Source organism: Neophocaena asiaeorientalis, unplaced genomic scaffold (genome assembly GCF_003031525.2).
Source record: "Neophocaena asiaeorientalis asiaeorientalis breed wild unplaced genomic scaffold, Neophocaena_asiaeorientalis_V1.1 scaffold78, whole genome shotgun sequence".
Classification (NCBI taxonomy): Eukaryota; Metazoa; Chordata; class Mammalia; order Artiodactyla; family Phocoenidae; genus Neophocaena; species Neophocaena asiaeorientalis.
Window position 1 is genome coordinate 13,102,978 of NW_020175018.1, and position 14,516 is coordinate 13,117,493.

The 14,516-nt window shown below is 50.4% G+C and overlaps 1 protein-coding gene across 6 annotated transcripts in view; it reads left to right on the top strand.

Annotated features, from left to right (window-relative positions):
• Positions 1–13,041, top strand: part of ODF2 (outer dense fiber of sperm tails 2) — a 31,554-nt gene extending 18,513 nt beyond the window's left edge. For 4 of the 6 annotated variants that reach the window (XM_024762581.1, XM_024762582.1, XM_024762583.1 and 1 more), the window contains 12 exons: positions 375–446; positions 568–684; positions 1,361–1,546; positions 2,073–2,182; positions 3,920–4,055; positions 6,371–6,481; positions 6,627–6,731; positions 7,762–7,920; positions 9,267–9,367; positions 10,852–11,014; positions 11,438–11,563; positions 12,012–13,039. In XM_024762581.1, coding sequence (XP_024618349.1) covers positions 375–446; positions 568–684; positions 1,361–1,546; positions 2,073–2,182; positions 3,920–4,055; positions 6,371–6,481; positions 6,627–6,731; positions 7,762–7,920; positions 9,267–9,367; positions 10,852–11,014; positions 11,438–11,563; positions 12,012–12,200 — 1,575 coding nt within the window. In that variant the 3' untranslated portion in view covers positions 12,201–13,039. Of the gene's footprint in view, positions 1–374; positions 447–567; positions 685–1,360; positions 1,547–2,072; positions 2,183–3,919; positions 4,056–6,370; positions 6,482–6,626; positions 6,732–7,761; positions 7,921–9,266; positions 9,368–10,851; positions 11,015–11,437; positions 11,564–12,011 lie in introns of all 6 variants that reach the window. The other 2 variants (XM_024762586.1, XM_024762584.1) reach the window with 2 other exon arrangements.
• The last annotated feature ends 1,475 nt before the right edge of the window (positions 13,042–14,516 follow it).

The following is a 14,516-nucleotide window of genomic DNA, read 5'->3' on the forward strand; positions in this document are numbered from 1 at the left end:
TGTTAAGGTGCTTTTTCAAAAGATATAGAAGATTTAGTCACACTATGGTAAATGTGGTTATAGTGCAAAATAGGTATCTGACTTTTTAATGTGTGCTAACAATGGTGATCTCTGGGTGGGGGATTATGGGGCTTCCTTAGTGTTTTGTGTGTCTGTGTTTCAGTGTGTCCCACAACTAGCATTATTTTAAATTGTTGTAAAAAATTGTGATACAGATGTTGGGTGCTTCCTGCTAGAGTCTCTGTGTGACTTGGGCCAATGTATTTGGGACTTGGGCCCAGTGGCCAGGCACTCACAGGAGTGTTTGTCCTCCCTGGGCGGGGCCTCCTCACCCTTCGCAGGGAGCTCAGACAGTGTGTGTGTGCCCTCTCCAGCGCCTGCTATTACTGCTGCAAGACAAAGACAAGGAGGTGGAAGAGCTCCTCCAGGAAATACAATGTGAGAAGGTACCGTCCCCAGCAGTTGCTCCTCTATATGGGCCAGCAGAGCTTAGTGGGTAGAGTGCGCTCTGGAACAGGAGAGCTGGGTTCAAACCCCGGCTCTGCCACTTTCTCTGTCTCTCCAAAGGCTCAAGCGAAGACAGCATCTGAGCTTTCGAAGTCCATGGAGACCATGCGTGGGCATTTGCAGGCACAGCTTCGGTGCAAAGAGGCAGAGAACAGTCGCCTGTGCACGCAGATCAAGGTACCTGCCAGCCCCACAGGTGGGGAAGGGAGGGGGCGGGGCCTGGCAGTCGAAGGGCAGTGGCCTGGCCAAGGCTCTCACACTCAGGAAGGCTTTGCCCTAAAGGTGTACAGGGCCGCTGTTGCCAAAGCACTCTGAGCCAGTGGCAAGAGCAGTGGACCCTGAGGGTCTTGGGTGCCCTTCCCAGCAGTGACCAATTGGGTGCCATGCCCCTGAGCCAATCACTTAATCCCTTAGGCCTTCAGTTCTCGTAACTACCCATGGGGTAGGGGGTGGGCTCCAATGCAGCTTGCATCTTTGAGCCAGGGACCTGCTGAGGTCACAGCTCTGCTGAGGGACACACAGCAGCTCTGCTGAATATCTCTGACCACTATGTTGAGTTCAAGGAAGGATTCCAGAAGAGCTCTGTCTTCACACTAAGACCCCAGTGGGTTCAGCAATGGGAGGGGTGCTATGGAGAGCTGGGAAGGGCCTTCACCTCTGCTCTGCACTGGGGGAGCTTTATGCCTCCACACAGTTGACCTGATTTCTCTCTCCCTCATTCCTTCTTTTTGCTCGTCCCCTCTCACCTCTACTCTCTGCCTTGCCCTTTCCCGGCCTTCCTTGTCTCTCTCCTCTGACTCTCCCTCATCCTTGTCCCTCTCCCCGCACCTGCTCCCGGGCCGTCCTCTCCCAGAATCTGGAGCGCAGCGGAAACCAGCATAAGGCGGAAGTGGAGGCCATCATGGAGCAGCTGAAGGAACTGAAGCAGAAGGGAGAACGAGACAAAGAGTCCTTGAAGAGGGCCATCCGAGCCCAGAAAGAACGAGCTGAGAAGAGTGAGGAGTACGCTGAGCAGCTGCACGTGCAGCTTGCTGACAAGGTAGCAGGCCTCCCCGAGAAGGGCTGGCCGACGGCGAAGGGTCGGGGGTGGGCTGGCTGACAGCGGATGGCTGCTTTGAGCAGGGAGAGGTGAAAAGCTGAGTAGAGGTGGCCGGGCGGGTGGGCGAACGGAGAGGAAGATGGCAGTGGAAAAGGGTGAATGAGCTGGGAGGACTGCTGGCTGCTGGATGGAGGGAGAGGCGGGGGGGGGCAGTAAATGGGTAAAAGGATGACGATGGGGGTGGGCAGCTGGCTGGAGACAAGTGGAGGGTTTGTGGGACATTTTAACCACATCCATATTGTGGGTGGGAATGACGGTTAAGGAAGGATTTGCAGTCAGGGCACGTGGGATGCTGGAAACTCAAAAGCAACAGCTGGGCTCCCGCTTCACTCTCAGTGCTTCTAGGAAGGAATTGCAGGAGTGAGGTTGAAGTTATCAGGGTGAGGGGTGACCTGGGGTGACTCCTAGCTCGCTTGGCTTCAGCGGTGACACCAGGCTGATGGGCCCTTCTGTCCCATGTTCCCAGGATCTTTATGTTGCTGAAGCTTTATCCACTCTGGAATCATGGAGGAGCCGCTACAACCAAGTTGTGAAAGACAAGGGGGACCTCGAGCTGGAAATTATTGTCCTGAACGAGTACGTCTGTGTTAGGAGAGGGCGTGTGGGCCGATGGGAGGAGGGGGTGTGCCAGTGCACGGCGCCAGGCAACCCACGACAGCTCACGTCGCTCACACGGCTGCCATCTGGTCTCCTCTGGTCAGGGGCTGCATCGGACTGAGCTGTGGGCGGCCCTGGGGTGGGCCTTCTGGTTGGACCCTGGGTCCTGGCACCAGCCCCCGCCCCAGCATCCTGCCCCCCGGCAGGCACTATGCAGGGGCCTTCTCTGCTCACACCTGGGCTTGAGCTGGGCCCCAGTCTGCACGGCATGGGAAATGGGCACAGGCACACTGGTATCCTCCTTCCTGTCCTTGGGGCACAGGTCAGCTGGTAATCCCTCTGTCTTCTCTCAGTCGTTTTGTCCACCAGTCAGTAGGTCAGAGGTATGGCCTGGAAGTAGGGGGCAAAAGTGGCCTCAAGTTGAAGGTGACTGAACTCATACCTTTCTTGCCACTGTTGAACTGTCAACAGTGACCATTCTCAGAGTCAGCTATAGTCATGTGATCATTCATTTAAAGATACTTATCGAGCATCTACTATATAACAGGCTATGTGTTGGCCTTGAAGGTTACAGCAGTAAAAAAAACAAATGCATTGGACTTCCCTGGTGGCACAGTGGTTATGAATCCACCTGCCAATGCAGGGGACATGGGTTCGAGCCCTGGTCCGGGAAGATCCCGCATGCCGTGGAGCAACTAAACCCATGTGCCACAACTACTGAGCCTGCGCTCTAGAGCCCGCGAGCCACAGCTACTGAGCCCGCGTGCCGCAACTACTGAAGCCCGCTCGCCTAGAGCCCGTGCTCCGCAACAAGAGAAGCCACTGCAATGAGAAGCCTGCGCACCTCGACGAAGAGTAGCCCCCGCTCGCCACAACTAGAGAAAGCCCGTGTGCAGCAACGAAGACCCAACGCAGCCAAAAATAAATAAATGAAATAAATTAATTTAAAAAATTAAACACTAAAAAATAAAGTTGCGTAGGAGTTTGCCAGTAAACCAATACGAGGCGTTTGCTTGGGCCTAGTCAGTACTCACTAAATATTTGCTGAGTGGTGAACTGTAATTTATCAATACTGAAAACATACACTGTGCAAAGGTTCTGCAGTATCAGGTGGGTCGACAGTCGAGAGCCCCAGTGCTCTTCTCCTCAGTCTCTATTCTTGGATTATAGCCCTGCTGAGGGCCTGCGGGTAGGGGAAGGGAGCAAGGGAAGCTTGTGCCTTGTTATTGCTCATGGCACCTGCCCTCGACTCGGGGAGACAGAACCCCAGTGGAATATGTGTCTGAGGGAGACGGGTGCCTGGGGTTATCCCTGACCACTGGGCCTGCGAGTTCTGTCCTAACTTCAGTTCCTAACGGGTTAAGAGATCCAGGGGGTGCCGTGGGGAGCTGGGGAGGGACTGTGTCTCTGGCCCTTGTCTTCAGGGAGTGTCTCAGCCTCACAGGAGGATCACAACAGAGAAGGCTTCTTGGAGGGGGTGGTATGAGAGACAAACCTTAAAAGGCTGTTAATATGAAGTGGGATACCTGGGAATGCCACAGGCGACAGTGGCAGGGCAGCTGCTCCTCGGGGTGGAGACTGGGGAGCAGGCAGGGTGCCAAGAAGAGAGACATGGGTGACCTGGGTAGGAACACTTGGCCCTACTCCATACCAAGTCCAGGGCTGCTCACAACCTGTGGAATTGATTCTGTCTGCTTTCACTTTGTGACCTTCCAGCCGGGTGACAGATCTTGTAAACCAACAACAAACCTTGGAGGAGAAGATGCGGGAAGACCGGGACAGCCTGGTGGAGAGACTACACCGGCAGACTGCCGAGTACTCCGCATTCAAGCTAGAGAATGAGAGGCTGAAGGTCGGTAGTGAGAGCCGGGACCAGGACGGTTGGGTGGAGAGCAGAGGCTGATGGTACTCCTGGTTGGGCCCCAGAGATGACCACCCTTCAGAGGGCCTGGAGGCAGCAGCGTGATAAGAGGGCTTGTTCTGGAGTCGGAAAGACCTGGATTCAAGTCCTGACTCTGCCTCTTAGAGCTGCAGGACCTGAACGGGACGTTTCCTCCTGTGTTGCTGCAGTTTCCTCAGCGGGAGGAAATGAGGTCCTCGTGAGAAGGTGGTGATGCATGTGAAGTGCTTAGCATGACAGTCAGCCCCTGCATGTGAGATGGACCTGACTTTGAGGTTAACATTGACTCTTCTGGGGCACTACTGGGCCCCTTCACATGCATTAATTCTCACTTTAGCCTCCCGATAGTGTAATTATTATCTCTACTTTACAGAATAAGGAAACTGAAGCTTAGAGTTTAAGTTTCTTGCCAAGATTTTGCCCTTGGAAGCGTTGGAGTTGGGATTTGAACCTCAGTCTGACCCTGGGTCTCTAACCACTAGCTCTTAACCACTCCCTCTACACCCTCCCAGCACACCGAGGGCAAGAGGCAACCGAAAAGAGGTAGATGTTGCAGAGCCAGGTTGGATCTTGGTTTTTAGTTGATCTGGGCAATAACATCTAGATCTATTTATTTATTTATTACTGATTTTTTTTAAGTAAAATTGATTTTAAGGAAGTATAATACAGAAAGGTACACAAAATGAATGTAACTTTGTCCATCAGTCACCCTGATTGAACCTTAAAGCCAGCACCCCGGTGACCTTGCCTAGTTACAGACACCCGCTGCCAAGGGCACGGTTATCCTGACTTCTGTCACCGCAGATTAGTTTGCCTGGTTTTGAACTTTGTGCCTGGCCTTTATGGCTTTTACTCAGCATTATGTTTGTGGAAGCTACCCATGTCATGTGTGGCAGTTCATCATTCTCAGTGCAGTGCAGTGATGAATGCACCACGATGTGTTTATCCATGTTACCGTCGGTGGGCATTTGGGTTGTAGAACGTCTTTGTACCTCTTTTGGTGCATATATTTGGTGTATTTTTACAGTTTCTATACCTTGAAGTATAATAGAAATGCCAAGTCATCAGGCGGTGTACACAAATTCAGCTGTGGTAGACGTCACCAAATAGTAAAGCAGCTGTACAGATTTCCACTCCCATCAGGGATATGTGAGATAATACTTGGTATTGTCCATCTTCTTCATTTTAGCCACTCTGGTGGGAGGATAATAGTAGCTCATTTGTTGTAGTGCAATTGTTGGATAAATGACAGATAAGCCCCGTGTCTAACAATTAGCTGCGGTATTGGTTGCAGTATGGTATGTCTGTGTGGTGAAACACAGTGTGACTGTTCAAAATGATTGTAGAAGTGTATTTTCCTAGCTGTTATCATTACAAAGATAAAATATGCTCAAAGTGAAAGTTGAAAACATCACAGAAACGTTATATAGAAGTGAAGGTCCCTGTTACCGTAGATGTGTATTTTTCCAGTTTTTTCCCCTGATACTCACATACACATTCAAACACATGCACATCCATTCATCCAGCCATTATTCTGCAGCTCGCTTTTCTCCTTCAACCATATTCCGTGGATATCTTTTTAGATTTTATTTTTTTTTGCTTTATCTCTTTCTTTTAAATGATTGCTTGTTATTTTTTTGAGATACCGTGATTTATTTTGTCCTATCTGCTAAGGTGAGCATTTGGGTTGTAGGAGAACATTCATTGATGAGAGAAGTAGTTCCCAACTTACTTGTTAATTGAAAAAGTTGGTTGCAAGGCAGTAAGTATATCATAATCCCATTCTTATTGGAAAAAATAAAATAGCTACACGGTTATCAATATATAGCCATATAATAAGGCATCATGATTCATTTTTCTTGGTTTTATCTCCCTTTTCTTTAGTGATAATGTAGTGCTCTTTTTTTTTGTTTGGCAAGCCGCAAGGCTTGTGGGATCTTAGTTCCCTAACCAGGGATTGGACCCGGGCCCCTGGCAGTGAAAGTGCTGAACTGAGTCCTAACCACTGAACCGCCAGGGAATTCCCCCATAATGTACTGCTTTTTGTAATTAGAACAAAAAACACAGGAGTCTCTTATTTGCATCTGTATTCACTTGAGTTGGTCTTATCAGGAATCCTGCCCTGATGCCTCTCTGAGGAAAACTGCTGGCGTGGGTTTGAGTAGGTGGGGCTTCCCTTTGCTGGTCCCTCGGAGTAGGAGCTGGGGTTGGGATGGCCACCTGCCCCGGAACCTTCCCACTGGTGACCAACGAGCCATCCCTTCTAGGCTAGCTTCACCCCGATGGAGGAGAAACTCAACCAGGCGCACGTCGAGGTTCAGCAACTGAAGGCATCGGTTAAGAACTACGAGGGAATGATTGACAACTATAAGAGTCAGGTAGGCCTCTCAGGTGCCAAGCCTGCCAGGGCAGCGCCTCCCAGGAGGCTGGGATGGAGACTCACCATAAGGCCTCTCCTGGGAAGGTGTTTTTCACCAAAACTTGGCTCTGCCCAAGATGGCCCGATGCTTTCTTGGTCCCCAGGTGATGAAGACCAGACTGGAGGCTGATGAAGTGGCTGCCCAGCTGGAACGCTGTGACAAAGAGAACAAGATCCTTAAAGATGAGATGAACAAAGAGATTGAAACGGTATTGCTCCCCTTCCTCGCCCTCTTCCCCTACCCAGTCCCACGTCTGTCGGTCTGTCCATCTTGTTTGTCATTGGCCCTTTCCGATGTGGATGACAGAGATTCATGAAGGTTCTTATTGCTGGGCTGGTCCACTCTACTGTGTATGTACTCTCTCTTTCCTCGTCTCATCTCTTCCTTCTCTCCTGCTTCCTCATTATCCCTCTGTCTCATCCTGATTACCTTCTTTCTTCACTTTCCTTAAAAAAAATTTCCCCTGCTTGGAACATCCAAGTGGATTCAAATCCACAGATCTGTCAGGCCTTAGCTGTGCCTATTTCATCCTGTGTGGTGTCTTTATTTTGTGCCAACCGAAAGTGTTCCTCCTGTCCCCTTCCCCAAAGAGCCTTATTCTTCTAGAGATGACTTGTCTCTCTAGAAGCAAAGGGGTCATCTTAATAGTAACCTTGGAGATGGATTGAGTCCAGGCTCAGCCATTAACTTGTTGCATAACCTTGGGCAAGTCACTGCCTCTCTCTAGTCCTCAGGCTCCTCGTTAATACAAGGATGTACTAAGCCCAGATAGGCCGTAGCTTTCCCTCTGACCTAGAGCATTGTGATTGCCTTCCCAGGGGCTTTGAGGTTAGACTAGACTTGAATCCTGCCTCTGCCAATTTGTAGCTGAGTGACCACGGGCAAATGATCCTTTGATCCTCAGCGTCCTTATATGGGGATAACGGCACCTACTTAATAGGTTGTTGTATGAATTTAATGAGTAATGCCTGGGTCCTGGAGTTTGCTACATGGTTGCCATTATTCTTCAATGACTGAAGGAGTGGCAGGCTCAAGTGGCCAGTCAGGGCCAAGTGTGTCCCCCCAGAGAACAGCTGGACACCCTCAGTGGCCTGCAGGGAGGCCGCACTTCTGCCCGTGGATCTTTCAGGATCCTTTCTGGGGACTGAGGGCGGCCCTGCCCTAAATCCAAAGCACTCTGCCTGGCCTCTTCAACAGCCAGGCCCTTCCCAACGGTGGGCCCCTCTCTCCCACTCCAGGCGCGGAGGCAGTTCCAGTCCCAGCTGGCTGACCTGCAGCAGCTGCCTGATATTCTCAAGATCACGGAGGCTAAGCTGGCAGAGTGCCAAGACCAGCTGCAGGGCTATGAGAGGAAGAACATCGACCTCACAGCTATCATATCAGACCTGCGCAGCCGGGTAAGGGACTGGCAGAAAGGTTCCCACGAACTAGCCCGAGCAGGGGCCCGCTTACCAAGATGAGCTGCACGCCCCCCGGCCCCCAGGGAGGACCACTTCCTTTTTCTTGGCTGCCGCTTTCTCAGAGGAGTGAGCTATCATCAGTGCTGTGAAATAAAAGTCTGGTGTGCCAAATGCCTTGTGTTTGCACAATGTGATTGTAGTTATAGGAGCCGCCACTCGACTGGAGCTGCCGGGCCCTCCTGCTCTTGCCCCTCCCCGAGGGTTCCAAGTCTCCGCCAGCCTCTGCCCTTCCCGCTCCGCTGCTGCCCTCAGCCATGCGCCACCAGCAGACACCAAGCCATAGGTTTTCTTTTTTTCCATCTTTCTCTTGCTTTAGCTGCCTTTCCGTAGTCTTAACAGACCCCTTGCCTGAGCTAGGGGTCCTGAAAGAGGACTTCCTTTCTACCAGAAGCAGTCTGCCTCTGGGTTACTGGAACCAAGCCTACGGTGTCTAAGAAATGCTATGCCTCTCGTCTGCACTGTGACCTTGGGCAAGACCCTTCCCCTCTCTTAACCTGCTTCCTTGTAGTACCAGTGAAAGTAGCTACCATTGTTTGAGCACGTGCTCGGTGCTCCAGCATTCCCTCATTGAATTCTCCCGGGAACTTTGTAAGGGGTCTTATTTTCCCCATTTTACAGAAAGCAGCCCAGGGCATAGAGGGGAGAAGTCATTGCCTGAGGTCACAGAGCTAATACTTGTCAACAGGGATTGGAACCCAGCCAGCTCTGTCTGGTTCCCAAGCCCAGGTTCTCAGCACTCTCAAATCACCAGGCTTCTCTTGAACCTGAGCATTCTCAGGGCCTTTCAGGCCCAGACGTCTGAGGCTTCTGCAGAAAGCAGCCTTCTGGATAACTTCTCAAACTTGCCAGCCTGAAGGACTCAGTAGATTTCCTGTGGCCTTGCCTGCATTTGTCCCCATTTAAGAAGAATGAACTCAGCGGTCCCAACTACATCCTCGGTAAAGCTCCGTGGTGTGTCATGTGGGCCAGTTAGGCCTGCCGTCTGCTTCTGCCTTCTCGCATCCGCCCAGATCCCACTGACTGGCCTCTCCTGATCAAGGAAGTGTCGTCGTGGCTCTTCAGGATCGAAGCTGGCTTCTCTCGGCGCAGGAAAGCCTTCAATCTCGGGGGTCGGGCCTAACCTGTCCCCGCTCTCCCCTCTCCTCCAGGTTGTGCGTTGAGACTCAGATGCCTGCTGAGGGCAGTGTGCCTCTCTCCTGGGTGTGGATGACAGGTCACAGGGAGAAGGGAGGGCTGTACCGGGAAGTTCTTTCGTAAACCAGTCTGTGTTCCTGTCATTTTAGATCGAACATCAGGGGGACAAGCTGGAGATGGCAAGAGAGAAACATCAGGCTTCCCAGAAGGAAAATAAACAGCTGAGTCTGAAGGTGGATGAACTGGAGAGGTTAGAGGCACTTGGTCCCATCTCTGTCCTCTTCCTAGGACCTGAGACTTTCAGCCACTTAGCTGCTTTGGGCCTAGTGTGCAGAAGCGTTTGAGAGACTCAAGGCCCTGGAAGGTACTAGGCAGACCTTAGAGGAAAAGCTGCTTCCATTGCAGTGGTAGGCGTTGTGGGAGAGAGGAAGGCGTTCTCCGGCCGGGGGGGACGCTCCATAGCAGTGTGATCAAGGTCAGACCATCCATAGGCATCACCTATCAGAAAGGCACGCTTCGTCCAAGCAAACGGGCAGGGCCAGGATGCTGCGGTGGGGGCCTCCCCGCATTCTGCTCTTTGCTCCCGATCGTCCTTCCCAAGACCTTTCTGATCTGTTCTTCCCTGTTCCTCACGGACTGTTGGAAGCAGTCGGGTAAAGAGGACACGTTTTGGAATCAGAAGCTCTGGGCCTTGGTCCCAACTTGGCCACTTAACCTGCATTGTGATCTTGAGCAAGTCATTTCACCCTCTGAACCTCAGTTTACTCACCTTGAGAAAGGGACCAAGGTAGGGATAACAACCCAGCTCATGGGATTATTGTGAGTCCTCCATGAGATAATCCTCAAAGGGCTTAGCATGCTACCCGGCATGCAAAAATGTGCCATATAGGTTAGTATATACGAGTTGATATTTTAGATGTGAGGAAACTGAGCTCAGGGAGAGGTTAAGTGACTTGCCCAAGGTCACATAGCTGGTACTTGGCAAAGCTGCGACTTAGACTGTCTTCCTCCAGGGCTTTTAGCATCTGTAAAATGAGGGCTGGAGCCTCAGTTTTCAGAGGTGAAAGGCTTGGGGTCCCAGGAGGCTGTAACTGGCCCAGGTGGCTCACACAGCCTGCCAGCAGGGACTTAAAGCAGGTGGTCTGCCCTGGGCTCCACCTCTACTCTGCTGGCCTCGAAGGTGTAGCTGGATTCAGCAGGACTTGCAGAGCTCCTTAAATTGCAAGGTGCCCTGGAAGTGCAGCGAGGACCATGTGTACACACGGGATGGTCACTGCTGCCCCATGGCTGGTCATGTATGATGTTGAGTGGCGCAGCTGAAGTCCCTTTGCTGAGGGAGGCAACAGTGAACAGAAGAAGTTAAGCACGTAGGTTTCGGTGACAGATGTGCTAGCTGTGCTGGCCTCAGCCAATGACTTCACCTGTCTTCGGCTCAGTTTCTTCATCTGTAAAGTGGGAATCATGATGGAACCCACCTGCCTGAGCCGCAAGTTGCCGTATTACACGTGATGACATACAGACTTAGCACAGCCGCGGTCAGTCTGTGCTTCTCCCACACTTCGTCCAGCTCCTTGCCGCCTTGCTGCTCAGCAGATTTCTTTGGTTTATTCCTGTTGTTCCTTGGAGATTCTTGGTGTGATGAGAACCCCAGCCCGGGGTGGCTGGCAGCCCCCAGCTGTGTGGAACCCGACAGGCAGGGGGACGAGCAGGATCTGATTGAATGCTTTCACCTAGGAAACTGGAGGCGACCAGTGCCCAGAATATCGAGTTCCTACAGGTGATTGCCAAGAGGGAGGAGGCAATCCACCAGTCCCAGCTGCGACTAGAGGAGAAAACCCGGGAATGTGGGACCCTGGCGAGGCAGTTGGAGAGCGCCATTGAAGATGCCAGGAGGCAGGTCAGTCTCAATTCCATTACTAAACTATCTCTGTGTCTTTGGACAAATCGCCTAACCTCTCTGAGCCTATCTCTCCATCTGAGAAATGGGCACACAGAAGTAGTACCTGCCTCATGAAATCATCATAAGGATCAAGTGAGCAATTATCATAAAGGACTTGGCACTTTATTCACAACCACTCCTTTGATTGCTGCCTGAGTGGGCATCAGACAGGTGTACCACGTCTTAGGTGATGACTCATGGAGTGTTGGCAAAGGGCAGGTAAAGCGGGGTTGCAGAAGTTGTCCCCATAGTTTGCTCCTGCCCTGAGGCTCCAGAGAATTGTCCACAGCGAGACCAGTTAGTGGGAGCGGCCCAGCCTTCTCTTTACCAGGTGTTCCCCATGCCAGGTAAGCCAGCCCCACCTCTGTGCCTTTCTGGCAGGTGGAACAAACCAAGGAGCACGCAGCCTCCAAGGAGCGAGCAGCCCAGAACAAAATCCTGGACCTTGAGGCCCAGCTGAGCAGGACCAAGACTGAACTCAACCAGCTCCGGCGGAGCCGGGACGATGTGAGTCGGGCTGGGGGTGGGAGGACGGGGTAGGAGCAGACAAGAAGGGAGTGGGTTGAGATCTGAGCTTCCTGGCGCCTGCAGGGCAAGGTGTCCTGTTATTTTTATGAATATGACGTGGTTTTATTTTTCTCGCATCACTTTCCCATCCCTTCAGGATATCCCAGGCCAACCCCCTTTTTTATTAACAGTTTTGTTAAGACAGCATTTACCGTAAAATTCCCTCATTCAAATTGCACAATTCAGTGGTTCTGAGTATATTCAGTGTTGTGCCATTATCACCACAATCCAGGTTTAGAATATTTTCAGAAAGAAAATTACCTGTTAGTAGCCACTCCCATTCCCCTGCCCCCAACCCCTGGCAACCACTAATAAAGTCTCTGTCCCTATGGGTTTGTCTGTTCTGGATGTCACACACACTTGGCCCCGGCCCCGTTCCTCCTCTTAGGCTGACCGCCGCTACCAGAGCCGCCTGCAAGACCTGAAAGACCGCCTGGAGCAGTCAGAGAGCACCAACCGCAGCATGCAGAACTACGTCCAGTTCCTGAAGTCATCCTATGCCAACGTGTTTGGGGATGGCCCCTACACTTCCTACCTAACGAGCTCTCCCATCCGCTCCCGGTCTCCTCCTGCCTAAGGCAGCCACTCTTGGGCTAGGAGCTCGGATGGATGCCGTGGGAACTGAGGCTTTGCTAAGCCATACCCAGAAAGCCTGTTGGTTTTCCTCTCTCGTCCTGTGATGAAGTATGTTCAGGGTCTTGTCTTAGCTACTAGCTCCAGAGAAGTGCCTGAAGCAGCAGGGGATGAAGCAGAACCCACTTCGTTCTCTCCTCTCTGACAGCATCGCCTGACGGAAGTTTTTAATTACCCTGACAGGCCTTAAAGTTACTACTATTAGGGTCAGATTGTAACTCACCGTGACTTTGCTCATTCCTTTCCCAAGAGAATGTTTGGACTGGACTTGCCCTCCAGTTCCCTTACAGCTCTCTTCTTTTTAGGACTGTCTCTTGGGTTTTCCCTGACCTGAACCAGCAGGAGCTGTTCGCCAGAGGTCCTCACCGCTCCTCATGTTCACTTGCTGTTTCCCTTATTTCACGGGTACGGTGTTTTCCCCAAGGTGCTCCCCTCCCAAGCCCAGTGGAAACCTCTCATGGCCAAGTTTCCTCAAGGCCACTTGCCCTCACGCACTTGCCAATAGGCACTCGAGGGCTTATGTCCAGTTCGCCTTGTAAAAGTACAATCCCAATCTCATTGATTTTTCTCTTTGCCAGGTTTGTATCTGTGGAATGCATTTATTCTTGAAACATGTATGTTGTTTTACAAAAAGCTTTTATAATCAGTATTTAAGTCTCCATCGGATGATTTCCTTTACCCGCCCCAGCCCTCTTCTAAAAATGATTCAGTAAAATGCTGCAGGAGAGCCAGTAAACGTTTTTAAAGGACTTGGTGCATGAGGCTCCTCATTTCATTTTGGCCAGGCTGGCTCTTTCTCCTTTGCGTGCTTTCACTTACAATCCCGTGAAAGGCCTGGAGGAGACACACTGAAGGGCACTGCTCAGTGTGTGAGGGCAGCCTACTTTAGCTGTTAGGAGGAAGATGGGGTGTGTATGTATTACTATTTTTTTAATGTGAATTGTTTTCTGAATGATAAGGTTATGGGCTATTTTTGTTCTCTTCACATTTTCCTGTATTTAAAAGAAAAAAAATTCTTCAGAGAGAAGAGAACAAATTTGGTGTACTATGCTGGTACTGACCTCTGGGAGATCCAGTCTGGTCCTCTCTCAGCCACTCTAACCCAAGTCCAAGAGTTCCCCTATGTCCTCAAAAGCAATGGCTCCCACCCAGGCATCTGGATTCCACTACCAGAACCGCCCCCACCCCCCCATCCCCCCGTTTTGGAGACATGCATAGTTTCCAGCTTTTAATGTTTTGGGTTTTTTTGTTTGTTTGTTTTGTTTTTAATTTTATTTCCAGCTTTTAATTTTGCCAAGGAAGGTCACTGAAATCACTACTACCAGCTACCACTGCCACAAAACCAAGCCTGTTTTCACACCCTTAACATAAATGGACTTGAACTTTCATCCAATGTATGAAAGCTCTTCCTAAGAAAAAACAGTCGGCAAACTTACACCAGTGTGCATTCATTTCTGTATAGTTTGTCATTTCATTAGTTTGCCAAACTAATGAAAACCTCCTCAGTGCAGGGTTCTGCTATTTGTAATGATGGTGCGGGAAACACCTCTTTTCCGGTCCATTGCTGGGATTCTCCCAAGAGCGTTCTATTTTTCTTCGTAAAATGTTGTATTCCAGAAAGTCCAGAGAGTTTGTGGGAAATGTTTATATTGCTTCAAACTCGAGAGTTTTCCTTTCTGCCTCAGACTGAGATCCCATGAAATGGGCAAAAGGGTCAAAAGTTAAAGGGTCCTAGTTAAAGCTGGCCTCAGGCAATGGTGAACATTTCATTTACTGAGATATAATTCACATAAAATTCACCCTTTTAAAGTGTATAATTCAGTGGCTTTTAGTATATTCAAAGTTGTGCGACCACCACCTTTAGCTAATTCTCGAACATTGTCATCACACCCCAGTGGAACCCATACCATTAGCAGCTGCTCCCCATTCCCCTCCCCCCAGCCCCTGGCAACCACTAATAGTCTGTTTCTCTGGCTTTGTCACTCTGGACATTTCACATAAATCATATCATATTGTGACTGGCTTCTTTCACTCAGCACGATGTTTTCAAGGTTCATGTCGTAGCGTGCATTTGTACTTCATTTTTATGGCCCAATAATATCACATTGTGTGGATACACCATATTTTATTGACTCATTGGTTGACGAACACACGTGTTTCCATTTTTTGGCTGTTACAAGTAATTCAATATTCTACCAGTTTTTTGTGGACACATTTCTTTTGCGTATATATTTAGTAGAACTGCTGGGTTAATGGTAAC